This window comes from Marmota monax, unplaced genomic scaffold (genome assembly GCF_021218885.2).
Source record: "Marmota monax isolate L192 unplaced genomic scaffold, Marmota_monax_Labrador192_F-V1.1 WCK01_AAM20220418_F8-fsc00002, whole genome shotgun sequence".
In the NCBI taxonomy this organism is placed as follows: Eukaryota; Metazoa; Chordata; class Mammalia; order Rodentia; family Sciuridae; genus Marmota; species Marmota monax.
Genome location: NW_026693571.1, coordinates 8,262,024 through 8,284,935, shown reverse-complemented (window position 1 = coordinate 8,284,935; position 22,912 = coordinate 8,262,024). Strand labels below are relative to the sequence as shown.

At 37.5% G+C, this 22,912-nt stretch overlaps 1 protein-coding gene across 2 annotated transcripts in view; it reads left to right on the top strand.

Moving 5' to 3' along the window:
• The window catches only part of Egf (epidermal growth factor), a 145,140-nt gene that overhangs the window by 105,926 nt on the left and 16,302 nt on the right, over positions 1-22,912 (top strand). The window contains exon 25 of one of the 2 annotated variants that reach the window (XM_058583773.1): positions 7,344-7,390. The exons of the other annotated variant lie outside the window; for it this stretch is intronic. Coding sequence (XP_058439756.1) covers positions 7,344-7,358 — 15 coding nt within the window. The 3' untranslated portion in view covers positions 7,359-7,390. The remainder of the gene's footprint in view (positions 1-7,343; positions 7,391-22,912) is intronic. 2 annotated transcript variants of the gene reach the window in all.

Sequence of the window (22,912 nt, the reverse complement as noted above, 5' to 3'; positions counted from 1 at the left end):
GTCCAAATTATATTGTTACACGTGTGCATCCTAGTATACAACTATCATGCATCAATAAAAACGTGGAAACAATGTAGAGGTGAAAAAAAATAAAAGAAACACAAATGCCACAGCAAAAGATGATCGATCACAGTAACCAGTACAATGCAAAATGAAACAAGGAGATACCATTTCATATCTAGTCATGGGCAAACCATTTTAAAGTCAGCAAGAAAGTGGATCCTCCATCCTCCCACACACTGCTGGTGGGGGTGTTAGTTGATGCACTCACTTTGACATTGTTCACTACAGGCTAACACGTTCAGATCCTACAAGCTACCAATTCTTATCTGAGACAGATATCCCAGAGAAACTCATATACATGTACATCTCAAAGTACAAATGAGAGTTCATGATACCAAAAAAAAAAAAGAAAAAGAAAAAAAGAAAAACAAATGGAAGCCATACAAAGTCATCAATGATAACATGGATTTTTAAAATGGGGTTTTATTATGGAATACTGCATAGCACTTAAAATAAGTGAGTTACAGCTGTGCATGTGAAAATGGATTAATCTGAAAAACAGGACTGCAAATTGGTGCAGCCACTTTGGAGAGCAGTATGGAGATTCTTCAGAAAACTTGGAATGGAACCACCATTTGACCCAACTATTCCATTCCTCGGTTTATATCCAAAGGACTTAAAATCAGCATACTATAGTAATGCAGCCACATCAATGTTTATAGCAGCTCAATTCACAATAGCTAAACTGTGGAAGCCCTTCAATAGATGAATGGATAAAGAAACGGTGTTATATATACACAATGGAATATTACTCAGCATTAAAAGAGAATAAAATTATGGATGGAGTTGGAAAATATTATACTATGCAAAGTAAGACTATCCCCCCAAAATAAAGGCCAAATGTTTTCTCTGATTAGTGGATGCTGATCCATGATGGGGGTGGGGGTATGTGTGGGAAGAATGGAGGAAGTTTGGATTGTGCAAAGAGCAGGGTGGAGAGGTGTCATGGGGGTAGGAGAGATGGTAGAATGAGATGGACATCATGACCCTAGGTACATGTATGATTGCATGATTGGTGCATCTCTACATCGTGTAATTCTCAACCAGAGAATTGAAATGTAGTGCTCCATTTGTGTACGATGAATTGAAATGCATTCTGCTGTCATGTATAACTAAGTAGAACAAATTAAAAAAAAAACAAAAACAGTGTTTAATATTAGCTAATCAGAAAAACAAGAAAGAAGCAACTTTTACAAACCAAATAATTCATTTATAAAGTTCATAAGCAGGAAAAATTAACATGTTGTTTATAGATGCAGGTTTAAGTGGTATAATTACAATGCAAAGCAAGTGAATTATTGGCAAAGAATTCATCAGGGTAGTTGTCTTTGGCGCTAGGAAAGAAGGCCTTTGTGATGGGTACTCCAGCACTTTGGAGCCTGGTTGTGTTCTAAGTCTCAGTGTCGAGCATGTGGGTGTTATTATTTCTCTGTGGAGTGTTGGTATACATTTATTTTCACTTCTCTTGTATGATACATTTCAACAGAAGAGCAGAAAGAGCACAAAAGAAATTGTCCTTGAATTCTATTGAGCAGTTCATGGATTCCAAAGCAGAATTATTCACATTCCTTACATTCACTGGGGCTGGTTTTGCTGAACTCTGGCTCCCTGAAGCCACAGAGCACACATGCTGGATTAACATGCTTCTGAGCTGGGAATTTCCCCCTACCATTACAAGAGCCCAAAAGGAGGGCAGAAGATGCTATTTGCCACACCCCTTGAACACTTTTGACAAATAGAGGGATAAAGAAGAATGAGATAATTGAAGATCTGAGGAAAGAAGGGCTGTGTTAGCCCAAGAGACAATGCAGAAAAATTTAAAAATTGGCATTGGGAATTTCATAAGAAATTATTTGGTTGAGGATAATAAACAATGATGTGCATGATTATGATGCAAAGGAGCATTCAAACTCTGTTGCTTTGTTTTGCTCTGATCTTCTGATTTTCTTCTATTAGTTTAAGCTGACCTTCAACAATCCGTTGTTTGGAGTTTCCCCTTTCAGTTTTAAATGCTGCTTTTCAAATCAGTGTGCAAGCTATTTTGTGTTTGCTAAATTATGAAGCAGGTTCATATGCAATGCATATGTTTGTCCTGAGCTGTGAATTATAATGAAACTGTCTGTACTTCCTGTATTCATGAAATAATGGATAAGGATAATTTTTAAGAAATTAAAATAGAAAATCAAGATAACAAATGGCAGGAAGCAGAAGCTTCCTTCCACAATCTGGCTTTAAAGTTCTCTTCCTCTAACAACTTTTTCAATTCGCTACTATATTATAACTCTCAGAACCAGCTTTGCTCCTTTATCACTTCAAAATCATAGTTTTCTTTCAATTCATCTCTTGGATTCCAAATGACTTTTTATTGTTAAGGTCTGTAAACAAGTCAGGATGGCACCTGGTATTTTGCCAGGGGGAGTGGTTTGTGAGGTGGCGCCAGCGAGCCATTAAGTGTGGAGATTTCTTATTGGGTGACTGCTGTATCTAGTTTATGTTAATTAAGATAAGCTGTGTGGAATGTATAAATACCTCTGTTGTCCTACAATAAACGGCTCCCACTCCTGCTGTATCAATGTACACAAGTTGCTCGTCACCCCCCAGGTAATTTTGCTGCAGCCGGACTGCGGCATTTTATTCCCACACAATTGTTACCATCGTCTTGTTCAAACACTGTTGTAAAACTCAGCAGAGTTCTCAGAGCATAAGAGGAATGAAAAATCTGGACCTCAGGGATTGCACATGATACGTGAAAGAAGAGCCTTTGTGATCCTGGCCCTGCAACTGGAGAATCTGAGAGATGATATGTACCAAAGTCCTTTCCCATCTCTCTGAAGAGAATCTTCTGGCTTCAGTTTCTAACTCAACCCTTGCAGGAACAGGGAGCTTGACAACTGTGATGCTGTTACAATTGTAAGGAACTTCTTCCTATGGTGAGCTATATACCTGGGTTACCTCTAACTTCAAGGAGACCAATTCTTCAAATATTTAAAATGGTGTCTTATTTCAAGACATGTCTCCAGAAAGTTTTCTCTTCTAAATGTCAACTATTACTACTTCTGATGCCCATTCTTCCATTATGTTTTCAGACTTCATAGACGTAGTTTCAAACTATAGCCAGTGCCCCTTCTTTGGAGGCCTGGCTCCAATATAGCAGCATCCTTTCTAAAGCAAGGAGCTCAAACTGAGCACCAGACTCCAGATGGGACCCCAAATGCTGGGGAGCACTAGGCAGTTTATTTTACATTTTTAAAAAAGTTTTGGTAGAAGCTATATGACACAGAAATGTCATATAAAAATAATAAGGGATTAGCATTAAGACCCCACTGGAGCTAGCTGCCCTAAGGGTGTTGATCATAAAGTTACCACAGTTTACCAGACATCCATCCAAGACGTTAAATGAAATACCCTGAACCCCAAGGGGAGCCCGAGGAGCCTAAGGAGCTGGGGCTACTCCCTTTTTCCCTCATCCCAAGTCGTCTTGTCTCTGCTTCTCTCTGAAGGTCTGTCTTGCTCCTCCTCTTCTCTGGGCAAAGCGCCTTTGCATGCAGGACATTTATGGTTTTTTTATACCATTGGTTTGCCTGTGTTCCATTGTGCTGTGAAACCAACCTACTGCAAACTCCATACAACCTTTCATCTTGCATGTCCTCAACCCCATCCCCATCCTGCTTAGTGTCTCTTCAACTTGAATGTCCACAAAGTTACCTGGGGGATTTTGTTAAAATTCAAATCATGGCTCAACAGATGCGCAGGGAAAGTCAACATTTTTAACAAGCTCCCTGCTGACATGGATGCTGCCTGTCTACAGGTCACACTGAATAGAAAATGAACCAGCTTCCCAATGCCAACTTCCCAGGAAGAGGCAATTTTACTCTCGTGGTCCAGCTGTTGGATTGAATTACCCTGGATTGGGTTGTTTTCTTGGTCCAATTAGCCATTGGCAGAGGAAAAAAGGTACCTGATATGAACATGGACACCTTGATGGGCCCTTTTGGCAAGAGCTGTGGGTAGATTGAGTAGTTGAAAATCTAAAATACCCCTACGACCGGGGTAACTCCTCGATTATTTTTATGTAAATGGCTCATAAACCAAATTTTGTGCATCTTACGTTTGTGCAGTTTTTCTGATGGGAAAAGCCAAAATATAATTGGCATGGTTCTGATTGCTTTTGAACCCTGTTTACACTGTGAAGTTAAACCTGTTTCTGATGTTTGTGCGAACCCTGCCTGTGCCCATCAAATTAAAATATTCCAGAAAAGAAAATATTATAAATTATCCTCTGAAAGACAGGTTTTCATATTTTATTTATTTCTTTTTGGAGATTGAATCCGGGAGCACTTTGCCACTGGACTACATCTCCAGTCCTTTTAATCGTTTTATTTTGTGACAGGTTCTTGCTAAGTTGCTGAGGCTGGCCTGGAACTTGCAATCCTTCTGCCTCAGGAGATCACAGGCTTGCTGGGATCACAGGCATACAGCACGGCACCAGCACACATATTCATATTTAAAATTCTGTTCTTCTATCATTCCAATGAGGTTTTGGAGTAAAGGAAAGTCTTGCTCTCCGTCAGCTGTTCTAAAGAAGGAATAATTTATATTGCTTTTCTTCTTCTTTTTTTAGTCTCTGTTTCAGACCCTAAACTCGGGGCTAGCCAATCTTCACTTATATGAAATTTGCAATTATTATGGTCAAATAACTCTTTTCAAGAGCTTCTCCAGGTGGGCCAGTATGGCCCTTTGTGGAGTCAGTGGAGTGATTTCCAAGTTGCGCACTTCATATCTATGAGGTGACATTGGAGACATTCATACTAATATCTCTGCCCTCCATCACCCCTGCCACCCCCACCAGCCATGTAGGATGCTGACTTCCTCAGTATGCTGGGACTGAGGGCAACACTTTACTTTTACTCACTGATTTAGATACTCTCCCCTCCTGACTCCAATTGGCTCCAAAGTTTTGTAATTTCAAGTACATAGGTAGTTTCTAAGGAGAGAAGTACTTGAAGGAGAGTGCAATGCAGAGCAAATGACAGGGATGAATGACGCAGGATAATGAGCAAGTTCTCTGGCATGCATTTGGGGAAGGTAAAGTGATTCTGCTTGGAGAGCTTAGGAAAAAATCCTATAGCAATTCATTTCCACCCTGGATTGTTGGGGTTGGTCCTATTGTGCATTCACTTTTATTTTTTTCAACTAGTCCTAAAAAAATCATGTGATCCATTTGGGGTTTGCAAGAAGCCTTCCATAATTCAGAGTTTTGGCATACTCATTTAATCAGAAACTTGGCTGCTTTTTCTTCTCTTTATTTTGTCAATTAAGGCCTAGCCACAATGGATAGATTCATTCTGGATGTAAAGAAAATCAAAGTACTCTCAGAGATTTGTTGGGCCAAGGAGACATTCACATGGGACCACTTTAGAGATCAATTTCCAAGCCTCATGAAAAATAAATGGCAGTGTCCTTGTGTGAGTCTGTTAGCATCTGTACTCTGCATTATGCATGACCCTCACCATGTTTGTGGTGCATCTATTCATCCCACTGTTCAACAAGGATTTTCCATTTTTGCCAAATAGTAGATATCAAGATCAAGTACGTTGTTGCTCACTCTGGTTTTCTTGGCAGGAGCATCTCTGTAGTTTTCTTTTTCTTTCTTAAGCTATCTATAAGTAATCTTTGTTTGGTATAACCACAGAGGTTAGGCCTATTCCCTTAAGGGGTAGTTTTGGAGGCTTATAAAATTTCTCTAGTCTTAATATTTGCTTGATATTTTTTCTTTTTAAATCACTGTCCTTTTTTAAAAAAATTCAATTGTCATCACTTGTCTGTTGAAAAGTAGTTAATAACTAGAACTCTGATGTAGATGTTACAAGAAAGCAACATCAACAATAACAACCGAGACAGAAAACACAAAAACACCCAAAGATCAGATTCCTCCTCTTTGTTAGCTTATACATAGTATCAGATATGCAGACAACATTGCAGGATCTTTTTAAAACAGCAATTTATTAATTTTAATGATATAATTTGTAGAATGGAAGCTTGCATTTGAATTAGAGTTCCAATAAACAGGCATAATATTTGCCTAATTAGGGAGATTTCTGCATTTTATAGGCCCTGAATTTTTGGATAACAGCAGATAGAAAGTCCATGTGCCATTTTTCTTTTCTTCCAGATTTAATCTATGATAATAGCTATTCAATCTCTTCCAGACTGCTGAATATTTATCTTTATGGCATTTTTTGTTCTTGGTCAAGACAATAATTGCCATTGCTAAATTTTTTTTTTCATTTTGTTTATTCAGTTTGTACTCCAAATCTCCTATTCTAATTTGTTTTCTATGGCTTGCTCTGCTGCTCCTAGATTGCTCAATTTGTTCCCATTAAGGACTGCTTAAATCTTGTGAATAGCAGTCATTAATTTAACAGAAAAAAAATATTTTGGTCCAAATCACTATCAATTTGAGTTGTCACTAGATTTAAAGATATGATAACTGCAAACAACTGAGCCTTTCCTACTGGACTTGGTGTCTTTGGCAATGGTATAAGTGGCAGCACTTGGGAAACTTACAAAGCTCTACAGAACTTTACATTGTCAGCTTTTTTCCACCATGCTCTTAAATTGGAGACATATTTGTGCAGTGACCAAGACCTCCAGAAGCCAAATCCCTCTTTTCCTAAAGAACGACTTTCGTGATGAAGAATAGAGCTCATTTACAAATTCTAGTCAGTTGTTTCTTTGTTTCAGAAAAAGCTTGGAATTGAGACAAATTGGAGGAAATATATAATTTTTGACAGGAAAAGCTGAGAGAAGGATAGGAATTATATTTTTTTTTTCCTTCAGCTTTATGGGCTTGCATAGAGCTGGGATAATATTCATTTGCAACTCTAGACATCAAGGAAAGGAAATGTCTGCTATGGCCTGGTCTGCAGGCTGCAAGTATGGACAACCACAGGTGGTGGGCAGAGCTTTTAAGTGGTGCCCATATGAACAGTTCATCTTAGTGGGTAAGTGTTTATTTTTCATCCAATATTTTATTATAAAAATTTTCAAAATACAGTCAAGTGGAAAGAATTTTACAGTAAATGCTCATAAAACCATTTAGATCCTACCATTAACATTTTATTATATCTCCTCTCTGCCCCTATGATTAAATTGTCAGTCTGTCTTAGTTTTAATGCAATTTATGGTAAATTGTAGATGACAATAATATGCCTCCAAAATATGTCAGCATGCAAATCGTTAATGAAGAGTTTGATATTTGTTTATAATTTTTATTTCAGAGTAAAATTTACTGAGTTTGACAAAATGGATACATACACTTTGTTGTGTAAGTCTTCTTTCACTCAATCTTATTTCTTTCTCCATCCCTATTGTTCTATACACCAGAATGCATTCATTTTTATTGCTAAGTAATAGTCCATTATGTAAATATGGCACAGTTTGTTTCATTATCTGGTATGTTTCTAGTTTTAAGCTATTATTTTAATTAATTAATTAATTAATTAATAATTATAATTAATTTAATAATTAATAATTAATCAATTTTATTAATTATAAATTAATAGAGCTGCTGTGAACATTTTAATTCTTTAGATAGAATTGTAATTGTAGGGTCATAGGATATGTGTACATTTTCAGCTAAAAATCTATATATAGTATTATTTTTATTAGAGCATTATAATTATACAAAGTAGTTGGGTTCGTTTAGGCAAAATCATACATGCAAAGCATTTTATTTCAACCCCCATTCCACCTTTTCCTCCCCTCCTTGCCCCTATATATAATGATTTTGTTAAATTTATTCCATATTTCCTCCCCTTTCCCTTCCTTCCTCTCTGGCTTCCTCTCTTCTCCTCCTTCTATTTTACTGGTCTTCCCTATATATTTATGATATCTGATCCCCCCTGGATGATCTTCTTTCCCTTATCTCGCTCTAGTTTTCACATGAGAGAAAATACCCCATCCTTCATTTTCTTGGACTGAATTATTTCACTTAGCCTGGTATTCTCCATTTCCATCCATTTACTGGTAAATGCCATTATTTCATTCTTTTATATGACTTGAGTAAAACTCCATTGTATGTGTATACCACTTTTTCTTGATCCATTCATATTGGCAGGCACCGGGGCTGATATCATAATTAGGCTATTGTGAATTGTGTTGTAATAAATGTTGAGTTGGCTGTATTGCTATAGTATGCTGATTTTAGTTCCTTTGGATAAATATCAGGGAGTGGTATAGCTGGGTCATAGGGTGGTTCCATTCCTAGTTTTTTGAGGAATCTCATACTGCCTTCTGGAGTTGTTACACTAGTTTCCAGTCCCAACACCAATATAAGAGTATACCTTCCCCCACATCCTTGCCAGCATTTATTATTGTGTTCTTTTTTTAATTTTTTTTTTAGTTGTCAATGGACCTTTATTTTATTTATTTATATGCAGTGCTAAGAATCGCACTCAGTGCCTCACACATTCTAGGCATGTGGTAGAGCACCACTGAGCTACAACCCCAGCCCCTATTATTTTGTTCTTAATAACTGCCATTCTGATGGTATAATGTGAAATCTTAGTATAGTTTTGATTTGCATATCCCTGATTGTTAGAGATGTTGAAAATTTTTTCATATATTTGTTGGCCATTTGTGTTTTCTTCTTTTGATAAATTTCTGTTTAGTTCTTTTGCCCATTTATTTATTGGGCCATTTTTTTTTTTTGGTTTGTTTTATTTGCTTCCCCACCCAGCATTGAGTTTTTGAGTTCTTTTTATATTAATCCCTTGTCAAAGGAGTTGTTGGCAAATATATTTTCTGATTCTGTAGGCTTTGTCTTCATGCTCTTGATAATTTTCTTTGCTGTGCAGAAACTTTTAAATTCGATGGCATACCACTTATTGGTTCTTGTTTTATTTCTGGTCCTTTAGGGGTCTCATTGAGGAAGTTGGTGCCTGCACCTATATGATGGAGAGTTGACCTTATGTTTTCTCCTACCAGTTACAAGGTTTTTGGTCTAATTCCTAAGTATTTGATTTATCTTGATTTAATTTTCTTGCAGGGTGAGAGACAGGGATCTAATTTCATTCTTTTACATATAGGTATCCAGTTTTCCCAGCACTATTTGTTGAAAAAATTGTCTTTTCTTCAACATATATTTTTGGCACGTTTGTCAAGTATGATGTGGCTGTAAATGTGTATTTGTGTCTTCTATTCTATTCCATTGGTTATGTCTACTTAGATGCCAACACCATGCTATTTTGTTACCATAGTACTGTAGTAAAATTTGTGCATCACTTTTCTTGCTTAGAATTGCTTTGGCTATTCTGGGTCTCTTATTCTTCCAAATGATTTTAAGGACTGGTTCTGTAGTTCTGTGAAGAATGTCATTGGTGTTTTGATGGGGATTGCATTGAATCTGTATATTGCTTTTGGTAGTATGGCCATTTTGACAATATTAATTCTACCAATCCAAAAACATGGGAGGTTTTCGTTAATTTCATCTTCTGAGATTTTCTTTTTTTCTTCAGTGTTTCATAGTTTTCATTATAAAGAGCTTTCATTTTCTTGATTAGATTAACTCCCAGAATGTGTTTCCCCCTTGAGGTTATTATAAAAGAGGTGGCTTACCTGATTTCTTTCTCTAGTAATCTTCTGGTAGAATTCTTTGGGTCTTCTAGATATATGATTATGGTCAGTAAAGAGAGGTAATTTGACTTCTTCTTTTCCTACCTGTAGGATACTTGGGATACTTGTATTTTTTAATTTCATGAGAAAAAGAATTATTTCTAAAATAGTCGTATCACTTTATATTCCCACTAACAATTTATGAGAGGTTCAGTTGTCCTGCACAGTCTTTAATTTTATCAATTTGTTGATGAGAGTGGGTTTTCATTATGGTTAATTTGCATATCCCAGGTGTTTTATTTTTAATATCACTTAGAAAAAATACCATTAGAATAGCAAGTCCATGGTTGCAGGGCAGACTAAAACATGAATCAATTTAAGATAGTTAAATTAAAATACCAGATAACTAATAGAGGTGGCTTATGGATATCACAAAATTTGTGGAAGTGGTCTATAAATATGTGAAGTTTGAAAAATGATTTTACAGAGGAGGTAAATTCTCCAAACTTCCTCTATTCCCATGTGGATTGTTTTTGACCAAATGAAAAAAAAATTAATGGGAAAATATCTTTAAAATTCTTATTTACCATCACTCACTACAGGGTCATTAATCTGAGATTAGGATGCTATGTATTAAAAGGGAAAATCCTTAGACCAACAATGTCAAGTAGAGTGTATTTGACTTCAGAAAAACAAAGTGAAACAAAATAAAAAGGATTTGTGACTCAGGCAGCCTTCAGAGCCAGAACAGCTTCTGAGAAACATGATCTGATAACATTTATAGGAAGTGGAATTGAAGTACAGAGACAGCTTAACTGGTTACAGCTTACTTGATTAATTGGTTACAGGGCCTCTTGCAGTTAACTAAAGCTGGGCCACTGTAATTAAACTCTATATTGGTTTAGTCTGTTGGGCCAGTGTCGGAACCTAATCCAACTCAATGGCCTCCTATACATTTAACATACGTAAGCCCAAGGAGAAAAATATTTCAGTTATCACCCCTGCTGTTGAGAACAGGCTGAAAACATGTCGTTGTATAAAAATCAAAGAGTATGATTTCATAAAGTCAGACTAGCAAGGTGGAAATTTGTGTATGTTTTGTAGTCAGCTTGCTGGGTTTGATCCTTGGCTTCACCACTTACTAGTCAGTGGCCGTGGCAAACTACTACTCTGTGCTTCTGTTTCCTCATCTACGAAATATGGCTAATGACAGTATCCATTTGGGTAAAAAAGTGTCAACAGCACACAGTAATCAGCACTGAATTCAGGAGTGAGCTACTACTTTTATTTTTGTGGGATAACCAATCAGGGCCAACACATCCAACCAAGGAAATAGACACGGGAATCAATACCTCCAAAAAGCAGAAAGGGGGCTGGGGATGTAGCTCAGTTGGTAGAATGTTTGCCTAGCATGCACAACGCCCTGGATTCAATCCCCAGCAACACACACACACACACACACACACACACACACACAAAATCCCAGAAAGACTTGCAACAACAGCCCTTCTCAATTCTCAGTGTGAGGCTGGCCCTATTTCTTGGCCATGTGATCTGGGTCTGGCCAATCAGTATTTCTCATCACATTCACTTTGGTCCAAAGATGGACACTTAATCTCAGTCAGAATAATCATACTCAATCATGGGAATTCTGCTGGAGCTATTGAGAAAGACTACCTCCCTTTCTTTCTGCTAGAGTTACTAAGGTGATAAGACATAATGATGCTGCTACTGGGAGCTATTTTGCGTCCTCTGGGGGAGAGTCTGTCTGAGACTGATTTCCAGAGGGAAATGCAGAGCTGGAAGAGAGACAGAAAGAAAAAGATGTCTACTGACATCATTTGCTCTCTGGCTCCAGCTATATTGATCTGACCTTTCTGGCTATAGACTCAAATATTACCTTTTTTTGACTAAACCAGTTTGAGTTTAGTTTCTGTCGTTTGTAATTGAGAATCCTCATGAGAACATTTTTCTTATGATCAAGGGTACCTTTTTTTTTTTTTTTTGGTTAGAGGATTTCCTCAAGCTACAGGGGTTTTGCTGTGTTTATGTAAATGTTTTTCTTCTCTGAAACTTCTGTAAATGGTTTTTCTCCATCACATAGAGACTCAGACAGAACCAAGTTTATGAAGTAACCAGACAGATTAGGAGACAGGTTAGAGAGAAATGATACCAATTAGTTCATTGTGAAAGAGTCATGGTTGCTGAGGAAGAGGCTCATTGATTATCAGGGTCATCTGGATTTCATGGTCTGAGTGAGCTGGAACGGAGTAGTTTGGGGACTGGAGTAGCACAGTACTGCCTTGTAGATGTTGCCCTGGAACTGCAAATGGGGTGGGGGAGATTAAAAATAGGCTGCTTTACTCTCCTTCTCTTTCAGTCTGCCTCTCACAATTGTTGCCACTGAGAATTTTAGAAACTACCTGCAGATCTCAATCTTTGATAACACTTCTGATAATAATCCTACCTTTTACCCCCGGACTAAGACTCCTATAAGCATGATGTAATCATCTGATTTCAATTGGCCCAGCCATCTGGAAAAGGTGCCTTTCAATCATCCGCTTGCACTGGAACTAAGCCTAAGATTACCACATCTATATTTAGTGACTTCTAATCACAGTATCAATAAATATGGCTTCTCATTGCAAAGCTGGATAATTGCACTTATTCTTGTTAGCATCTCATGTGCCTCAAAGAGTAATTACAGATAATAAGAAAGCTTAGGTTCAAAGGATTGTGCATGTTATTGAATGATTAATGGAGAGTGCTTGAGAGGTGTCACAGGGGTTAATCACTGAGGGCTGAAGCTGCCTGCGTTTGCATAGCTAAGGAAGAACCTGCATGAGCTCTTCCATGGTTGCAGTCACTCCAGGTCCATACTGGGTAGGGCTGGGTGTATGTGTCTAAGAGTCAGTAAAACCATGATTTTCTGGCTTCAGTCCATTCTCTCTTCACTTGATGTATTTATTAATTTTTATATTCAACTCATTCCCTCATTCAAAAAAATTTTTATTGGTTCTTTTTAGTTATACATGACAGTAGAATCTATTTTGCTGTAATTTATCCAAGCATGGACTATATCTTATTCTAATTAGGATCCCAGTCTTGTGGATGTACATAATGGTGAGATTCACTGTGGTGTATTCATATATGTACATAGGAAAGTTATGTCAGATTCATTCCACTGTCTTTCCTATTCCTATCCTCTTCCCTTCCCTTCATCCCTCTTTGTCTAATATTGAACTTCTATCCCCTTCCCTCCCATTGTGGGTTAGCATCTACATATCAGAGAAAACATGTGACCTTTGAGATTTTTTGGAATTGTTTTATTTCATTCAAAAAATATTGAGATGCCGTTTATGTTGCAGGGACTCTATGAAGTGCTGGATATAAAATGAGGCTGCCTTCCCAAGGCTTGTAGTCTATCCATTTGGGGAGAGAAATGTTAAACCACACTTGGTGATGATAATGGCAGATCCAAGTTACAGTGAGATGTTGGAACCCACCCCTATCTACGGGGGTCAGGATAGGTTTTATTTCCCCCTGGCACAGGGAATTGAACCCAGGGGCATGTAACCATTGAGCAACACCCTCAGTCCTTTTTATTTTTACTTTGAGACAAGGTCTTGCTAAGTTTCTGAGGCTGAACTGTGATCCTCCTGTGTCAGCTTCCCAAGGCCTGGGATTACAGGTATGTACCCCTATGCCAGGACAGGCTTTCTTGAAGATCTGACTTTGAAGCTGAGACTTAAAGGAGGAGTTAGATCAGGAGGAAGGAAGCAATAGAAAGTGTGAAGGCCCTGGGATGGGAAACAGCTGGCTCCTTTGAAAGAACTAGAGGACTTTGGAGTGGCTGGAGGAAGGATGATATTGTAGATGCAGCTGGAGATGTGGAGTGGGTCTGGGTTAGGTGAGATTCTTGGCCCTGGGGAGAAGGTTGGACTTCACTTAAAATTTCCTAGTGACCAAACACTGGCAGATTTGATGGGAAATTTTTATGGTTGGCACTTTGGTAGTTTCAGATACACATGAGATTCATTTCATTTTATTTTGTAATTTTAATCACTATGAAAAAATAGATGGAAGAATTTAGTTAAAAGAATTAATAAGTAGGTCAACAAGGGCAGAGAATTTAAAAGAAAGGGGGTGGGAATTTTCTTTGTTCCATTATATTATTTTAGAAGCATGCCCCCCCCATCCTCTTCAATTCATGTTTTAGAAAATAGCAATCAAAATTTGTGAACACTTTGTGAAGTAGTTGTCTTTCCAAACTTCATTAAAATTGCAAGGCTATAACTGTAAGATTTAAGAGTCTATTTTAGAATAAGCCAATATTTAGAAGGCAGTAACTGGAATATTCGAACTTTATGGTAGCTAAAAGCATGAGCTGTGGACTCAGGTCAATATGTTCATATCCAGCCTTGTCAGTCACTAGATATATGACATTGACTATGTGTTTAACTTCTTATCTGCAAAATGGAGACAATATTAACTGTCTCATAGAGTCATTGTGAGGATCTTGAAATAAGCAAGGATCTTGGATTTAAGCAAAGTGATTGGTAAATAAAATAGTACACAATAAATCACTAATAATACATGGAAATATTAGTAGAAATGATCTTCTCCCTTTAAAATAGATCATATTGTCTCATATGCCATTTTATATAACTATGTGACAAATATCTGATTGCTACATCCACATATAAACAGTAGCTAATATTTTAAAAGTTTAGAAAACAATCTGAAGAATAAGAAGTTTGGATAAGAATGAATAAATAACAGATTAAAGTTAGAAGTTATATGCAAAAAGACAAACAGCCAACTTTAAATAGGTATATGAATAGAAATACCAAAGAGAAAAAGACAAGGCAGGAAATCATTTCACAGGTTTCAAAATGCAATACAGTTTTAAAAATTGATGTTTCAAAGCAAGATAGAGGAGCAGGACAACTAGCACATATCTTTAAGGGCCAGGGGTGACACAAATATGTAAAGTCACCACATGTAACAGGTTGGGATCTGCATAAAAGCATTCCGATTAAATTATGTATGTATGTAAAAAGCAGGCTGAACAGTTTACAAACCCAAGAATAAAGTTATAAATATTCAAAATTAACAGAAAATAGCAATGGGAATCCTGAACCAATGCTTTCTGGAGCAACATCAAGTCCTGTGGTCCTCTGTGTTAGCCAGGTCCTGTGGCCCCTGGGGAAGATAGCCCCGCTCTGTCCTTAGCATCTCCTGCGCTTCCTCTCCTGAGTTGGACTGGGATTTGACTCTAATTGAGGGTCTGGTGGGCAGGAGGGGATATGGGGCAGATAATTCCAAGGGCAAGCACAGCACAGTTCTGCAGTTTCTTCAAATAAGGGCATTTGAGGTTGGGTGTGAAAGGCTCATCTTCCAACATGGAAATAGCTTCCACCACAGAGTGGGGAGTTTATTCAAGGCAATCTGAGGGCATCAGGTTTCTTAAGAATCTACCACAATGTTTCATCCCAATTCTTGGGTCTCATATCTTCTTCTTTTTCTTTCTTTCTTTTTTTTTTTTTTTGAAAGAGAGAGAGAATTTTTTAATATTTATTTTTCACTTTTCGGTGGACACAACATCTTTATTTTTTATTTTTATGTGGTGCTGAGGATCGAACCCAGCGCCCCACGCATGCCAGGCGAGCACATTACCGCTTGAGCCACATCCCCAGCCCCTCATATCTTCTTTATCAAGGCCCTGCTATTGGCTTGATTGGCCTTTGATGAAAACCAACTTCTCTTCAGTATTGCCATTCTTACAGTTAAGCCTTCAATCTGCAAGAGCTGAGGGTTGCTATATAAATTACAAAGAGTTTTCTTCTTTTGCTTTACATTGTTGATCTGTCAGTTACTTATTTTCTTTATTAAATCAGTTCCCCAGTCCTTCTAGTTTCTATTTCCCCCATACCTTCCAAACACTGGTCTGGATGCATCTCTTTCCACCTGTATTGCAGCCCCATCACTATAGGTGACCAGCAGGCCAGGTGCTCATAGCACTCCATTCCCCACAGGACACATTCCCTTGTATCCAGTGGGCTAGTGATCCATCCAGAGGTCCCACCTTAGCATTGCTACCTAGGACCATACACCATATCAATATCACCTCTCAGGTTGGATTCCCTCAAAGCAGAGCCTGATATGAGTTTTTTTTTTGTTTGTTTGTTTGTTTGTTCAAGTTATTGGGACAGAGCTTCCTAAAGAAGGGGGTTAAGGAAGCAGGGGTAGGATAGGGGGAAAAACTGAGTGAGGGTGTAGTTCCCCTAGAGACTAGCTTCAAAGAAAGATCTGGAACAGGAATTGTACTACAATATTGGTGGCACCTGGGTAGGGAGACCTGTCTCTGATACCAATATCAGTCAGTAATTGGCTGTGGCCCGAATTGTCTGCTCCCAAACCCACATACTCTCAAAAGAGTGGGCAGTTCCCCATTGAGCTGTTACCAGCCAATGCACACTGCAGCTGGGGGACAAGTAAAGATAGTGGGACTCCAACAATATCCACTACAGTCATCATTATCATTGTCTAACTGGAGAAAATTTATTTTTCTTTCTTTTTTTTTTTTAATTCAAGATATTGTACCTAGGCCGGGCATGGTGGCGCACCCCTGTAATCCCAACAGCTCAGGAGGCTGAAATAAGAGGATTGCAAGTTCAAAGCCAGTCTCAGCAATGGCAAGGTGCTTAGCAACTCAGTGTGATCCTATCTCTAAATAAAATACAAAATAGGGCTGGGGGTGTGACTCAGTTGTTGAGTGCCCCGGAGTTCAATCCCTGGTGCCAAAAAGAAAAGATATTGAACCCAGGGGCACTTAACCACTGAGCCACAACCCCACCCCTTATTGTTATTTTTTTTACTTTGAGATGGGATCTTGCTAAGTTGCTGAGGCTGGCTTTGAGCTTGTGATTCTCCTGTGTTAGCCTCTTGAGTGGCTGGGATCACAGGCAAGTGCCACTATGCCGGATGAAAATTTCTTTTTAAAGGTGGTTGTGAAAGTGATGATATTTTTTCTTCTATAAAAGGTTATGCTTGGGCTGGGATCGTGGCTTAGCGGTAGAGCACTCGCTTAGCACAGGCGGGACCCGGGTTCGATCCTCAGCACCACATAAAAAGAAAGCATTGTGTTGTGTTCATCTACACCAAGAAATAAATATTTAAAAAAAAAAAAAAAGGTTATGCTTGCTGGGTGCAGTGGCACATACCTGTAATCCAGCTGCTCAGGAGGTTGAGGCAGGAGTATCACAAGTTCAAAGCCAGCCTCAGCAACTTAGCAAGGCCCTCAGCTAAGTTTCAGGGAGACCCTGAAAATAAAAAATAAAAAGGGCTTGGGATGTGTGTCAGTGGTTAAGCACCCTTGGGTTCAATCCCAGGTTCCAAAGAGGCGGGGGAAGTTTAGGCTTTCCTTACTACTGAACTGTATCTGAGTGAATAAGCCTGATAATTTGAATGTGAATACAAATGAATTTATTAAACAGAGTGTTAATAAAAGGGCTTATTGTAGCAATATTCTCCTCTTACTCTCCAAACGGCCTCTTCCACATACCCTCACACACTGCTCTCTTAAGTGCATCTGTTGGCCTTTATGGTATGAACATCTTTTATTTTTATTTAGTTTTTTGTCAGCAGTAATCCAGGCAAGGGTTTCCAAGTTGATGAATTAATCCACTGTGTGCTGCTCACAAACAGTTAAGAAGGGTACAGTATCATATTATATATATACAAAAAATACATGCTTTAATGTATGAACCAGACTTAATTAATGGTTGGTATAGAAAAATCCATTTTGCTCAATCATTTCATGTAAGCACCTGAGAAATTATTTTTCCGAAAGCTTCTGGGAAACTTCCAGCGTGTGCTATTGAAATATAAACATGAATCTATAATTTACAAGCAAATAAGCCTCAGGCATATTTTCATAGTTTCAAACTTCTGTGGCTAGTCCTCACAGCAGAAAAGGGGGAAGAAAGTACTTTCTGAAGGTAACTCTAGTTTTCTTCCTACCTTCAGCATACGTGAAGGAATTTGGGGAAATTCTGCATGTAGTGAGACCCATTTATAAAGTTTTCTTATGAAAATATTATGACCATTGAAGCGCTTTTGGGGACAGGAAGTACTTGATCTTCATTCAAGCCACTAGTTATGAATATTGGAAGTGAAAGCTTCAGAGGTCTGTGGTCTAGGCATAGTGAGCTGAAGTACCTTGTTAAAAGGGAAGGACTGACACATTTCAGCTTTCATGTACATTTCTACAGCCACAAGTAGATGACCTTTCAGGGAAAAAAAAATGCATAAGAGTGGCTTGCTCCTCTTGCCAGGAGACAGCATTTCCAGTAGTTCTCAGGAGAGCAGTAATGATCCAGCAAGGGTTTGATTGATTTGCAATTGGATAGGTAGAAAGTGTTTGAGAAATATTTGAAAGTTATGATTTCTCTTTTAGACTGCCTTGAATGTTTAACTGTCCCTCCAGGTGCTGTATGATCACTAAAAAATGTAGTGACTCCTGAGCTTCTGGAGGTGAGCGATGAAGGGTGATGGTGATGTGTGAAAACAAATCAAATTTTCTTTTCTGGTCGAGACTTAGTGGCTTGGTATGACACCTTCTAGCTGCTGTTCCTTGAAGACTAAGTATATATCAGACACTGGCTAAGAATTGTATTTATTTATGACCAAGGTGCTATTCCGATTCATGTCTGACAGATCAGAAAATTGAGGCAAACAGAGGTTAAGTAACTTGCCCACAGTCACATACCTGATTAATGAGAAAGCAGGATTTAAAACTTAATAGTTGGATTCCAGAGCACATGCTTTTAGCTATTTTGCTACACAACTTCCAGGGGTATAACCAAAAACAGAAGGAACTTGTAGACTTATATCGTTCAAGTTACTTTGAAGCAAGGCAGAATCCTGAAAATGAGGAAATGAATGATTTTCTGATGAATTCAGTTGATTCTGTTTCACACCCCATCTACTCTGAAAAAGTCAAATTGAGGTGGTAGTTTCTGAGTCCTCAATGTCTTTCTTCACTAAGCTTTTGTAAATGCTCTACTTATTTTTATTTAAGTCTGTACTAAGTGAAAACAATTGAAATATAGTGATTCAAATGAAGAGAGTAGCTTGGATCTGACTTCAATTCTGCCTCTCTGGCCAGTGTGGATTTATGGGAGGATTCTAAAGAGACTATGCACACTTAGTTGGGAAAAAAGGTTGGGGTCATCATGACCCTCAGAAATCATCTGGTAGTGAGGAAACTGAGGCTCACTGAAGGCCAATGATGTGGCCAACATCACACAGAGAGGGGCTTGAAGGGACCCTAGAATGTGTGCTCGCTGGACAGAGCTCTTTCCACCATGCGCCCTTTAAATCGAAGAAGCGAGTGATCAGGGAACACTTGAAAAGCAACAGCTCTGGTGACAAAGTGTTGACTAACACAGAAGCAAAATCAGATGGAAAAATGTCCTTACTGGAAGCATCTTGGGTCCTTCAGCCATGGAGAATCCCCTGGGCAAGGACATAAGTTCACTCTGCTACAAAAGATTTCAGACAATGAGGTGACAGAGGCTGGTGGGAGGGTGACAGGGACAGGCTGGCAACTGGATGGAGAATAAAGCAGATTTATAGCTTGAAAATCTAACACAAAGCACAGTGAAAACCAATTGCAAAGAGCTAAGGGCCTCAGGGGACTGGATATCTGGGGAAATTGGGCCAATTTTTTCTTCACATGTCTAGGTCTTTTGACTCTATCACGATACAGTATCCTTCCTTTGACATTGCGAAAATAACTCGATTATGATTATGTCCCCCCATAAGTTTCCTATTTTAAATTAATTTAAAAATCTCAGAGGTGTAAGAACTAAATATTTGTGTTTCAGATTTCCAGGCACATACATATTTATTAACTAAATGAATAAATGAATTTTTGCCCTTGTCAAGGTATTACATCATTGGTCAATCCATACTTATTTTTATGTGAAATAAAACATTAAAATTATAATCAAAACATTTCTTTCTAATGATTTAATTGAAAGTTAATTAAATTATTGTCATTATCACCTGTTGAATACTTTGTGGACTGCTTCAATTTCTTTAAAGCCTCGACTAGCTTTTGTAATAGTTAGAGAGCATGATAGATGCCTAAAGGTTTACATGCATCTAATATTCTGTCCAATTAAATTTCTGCTTTTCTATTCAGCTCACCTTGTTAAATGGGGATAAAACAGTCTTGTAGGAACTTAGTGGGAATATTGCAGAACCAATGAGGAAAAGCCCAAAGCTCTTTGATAATCTTACTTGTGTATGCCTGATCATTATGTTAATTGAAATGTCTTTAGCAAGCAGCGCAGAAGTGGATTTTCAGTCTTTGAAATAAGTTGATTTTTAACTTGACAATGTAGATTAACTCAGATTCATGTTGAAATACAAGCATTTTAGAGTGAAAAAAAAGATTATTTTCCCCACTTAAAAAAAAAAGAAAAGAAAACTATGACTCCTTGGAGAAATGGTGGATTCTGGGCCAAGGTCTGCAAAATACAAGGTGGGCCTGGACCATCCTGTTATGCAAAAAAAAAAAAAAAAAAAAGAAAGAAAAAGAAGCTGTCCCGGCCTACTGAGGATGCCACAAGACAACGTGAAAGCCATTCTGAGGGCTCCACTGCCCAGAGATGGGAGAATCCAAAGATTCTCTGTCTGCTCCCAGAGAATATACAGATTATAGAAAACAATATGCAAGTATAATATGGAATAAAATAATATATTTATTATAGAAAAAAACATAAGTTCATACATAATGAAAAAAAGAAGGAAAGAAAAAATCCTCAAGACTCACTTGTTATTATTAGAGGTGGCTGGGTATCAAATTAATACTCTGAAAATTGATTATTTAAGCCAAGGATTATGGATTTGTCTAGCCTACCCATGAAAATGGTATTTCAGGATGCCCAGATTGATGAAGAATCCTTTTTTTAAGGCAAAAGAATTTTAGTTAATATATGTAGAATAAATGGCAGACTAATACTGTTATTTTTCATCTCCTAAGGAAATCAATATTGAGGCAACTATTCTCAAAATAGATGCTAAGAAATTAGGAAAAAGGCTATATTAGGAACTGATATTTGAAAGGTGTCAAATTACTCACCCACAGTATAAAAGGGGAATCAACGTTATAATGGGAGGATTATTGTCTGCACCAGCTGATAGGTCCTAGCCTGTCTGAGAGTGACACAGGACAGGGACACTATGTGTCTCTTGGGAAAAGAAGATGCGGTTCAGAGTATCACATAAAATATTCTTGTAAAAATATAATGTATGAATTTCATTAAGTTTTAAGATGTAAATTCTCAGTGGGGTATAGGAATACATGCCTATTATCTCAGTGACTCAGGAGGCTGAGGCAGGAGGATCGCATGTTCGAGGCCAGCTTTAGCAATTTAATGAGACCCTGTATAAAAAATAAAAATGTCTGAGAATGTAGCTCAGTGTTAGAGAACCCCTGGGTTTCATCCCCAGAACCACAATCAAAATGAAACAAAGGATCTAAATTCTCATTTAGAGGCAATACAGGGACAGAGGAATTAGTTAAATGAGAACTTAAACTAAAATACAGACAAATTCTAGGATGTGCGACCTATCATAGGGCCATTGACTCTGTTTCTTTAATAAATCTTTTGCATAGAAAAGAAGCAGAGGGATCACTCTGTAAAATATTTTAGAGATGATCATGGAAATTCAAAAAATGGGAAGGATATGAAATGATAGAAATTACTATTAAATTTAATATTTTATAATATAATATTGTAGTTATATAAGAAAAAGAAAATGTCTTCATTTTTAGCAATGCTTTTCAAAATATTTAAGTGTCAAATATCATAATGCTTGAAACTTGTAAACAAATATTGCAAAATATTAATAAATATTAAAACTAGGTGCTGGAAATATGGAGCCTCATTACACTACTCTCTACTTTTTTGTGTGTTTTAAAGTCTGCATAATAAAAAAATAATCAGTGATTTGGAGCAATAAAGTTACTTATGAATTAAACTCTCAGGAGCAGTTTAAAACAGCAAAAACTCCAAATGCTTTTAAAAATACACATGTATATGAAAATATGAGACATTTCACTAAGTACTAAAATAGTTTTTTGGATGTAATACTTTTTTTCTTGGTAAACAACCTCTATGTAATGAAAGAAAAAAGAGAGGTAAACAGACTATAATATTTTACTTGTCAGGAACATTATATTCTAAGTCTTCCAGAGCTGGACTTCAGATGGAATTTGAAATCCTTTGCCTAGAACTGCAATTTTGTGAGAAGGATGCAGTTATAGGTAAAATACAGTCCCTGCAATGTAATTGCAAATTAATACAGATGTGTAAAGTTTACCCAAATCTTAGATCTACAAAGCCAGTTTTAGAAGAAGAATTATACTTAAATGAAATAAAATTTATTGATTCCCACAGTAAAGCAAAATGCAGAACCGAGAAACTCCAAATACAATTAATCTTGTTTAAATGTAAAAACACGTCAGTGTCCTTCCTCAATCCAGGTGTAGCTTTTGACAGTAGTTTTCCTCCCATGATTTCCCTGCAGACATATTTAGATTAAAGGATTATTTTTGGGTTTAAAGAGCTGTGAACAGTCTATATGTAATGTTGCTTCTAGTAATACACATTCACTACTTTTGAACGAGAAGGGTTGGAGTTAGCTTAGAATTTTATATGAAAGCGCTAATCATTGGGAGTTGGCTATATTTCCAGAGTCAGCATTTTTTAGTGGAAAATCTCATCACAGGATACACATGTTCTCTACAAACTTGCCCATCAGAGCCATGAGTGACATAGGGAAGGTATTCCATTTTTAGTTCAAGTATTTATATTAACAGCCCTGGTGATTTCAGATTTTGGTATGCAGAAACGTTGATATTTAAGCTACAAGTTGCAGAAAATTCACCTCTATTACCTTAACTTTTTTTTTCACAATATTCATGCTAGAGGTGATCTGTAATGAAAAAAAGATCCCTTAAAACAGGTTAGAGTACTATCTGAGCGCAGGTAGTGGACACTTAGGGGGCAGATTTTTTTCCTTCTTTCAAAGGTTTTGGCTAATCAATCTTGAATGAATACCAAAAGCAGCAAACAAAGACAACCTACAACAAATATGCCAGACCCAACTTTCCCTTGCCCTGGTTGAAATAACGTGGTTTTAGGTGTTGTTGTTG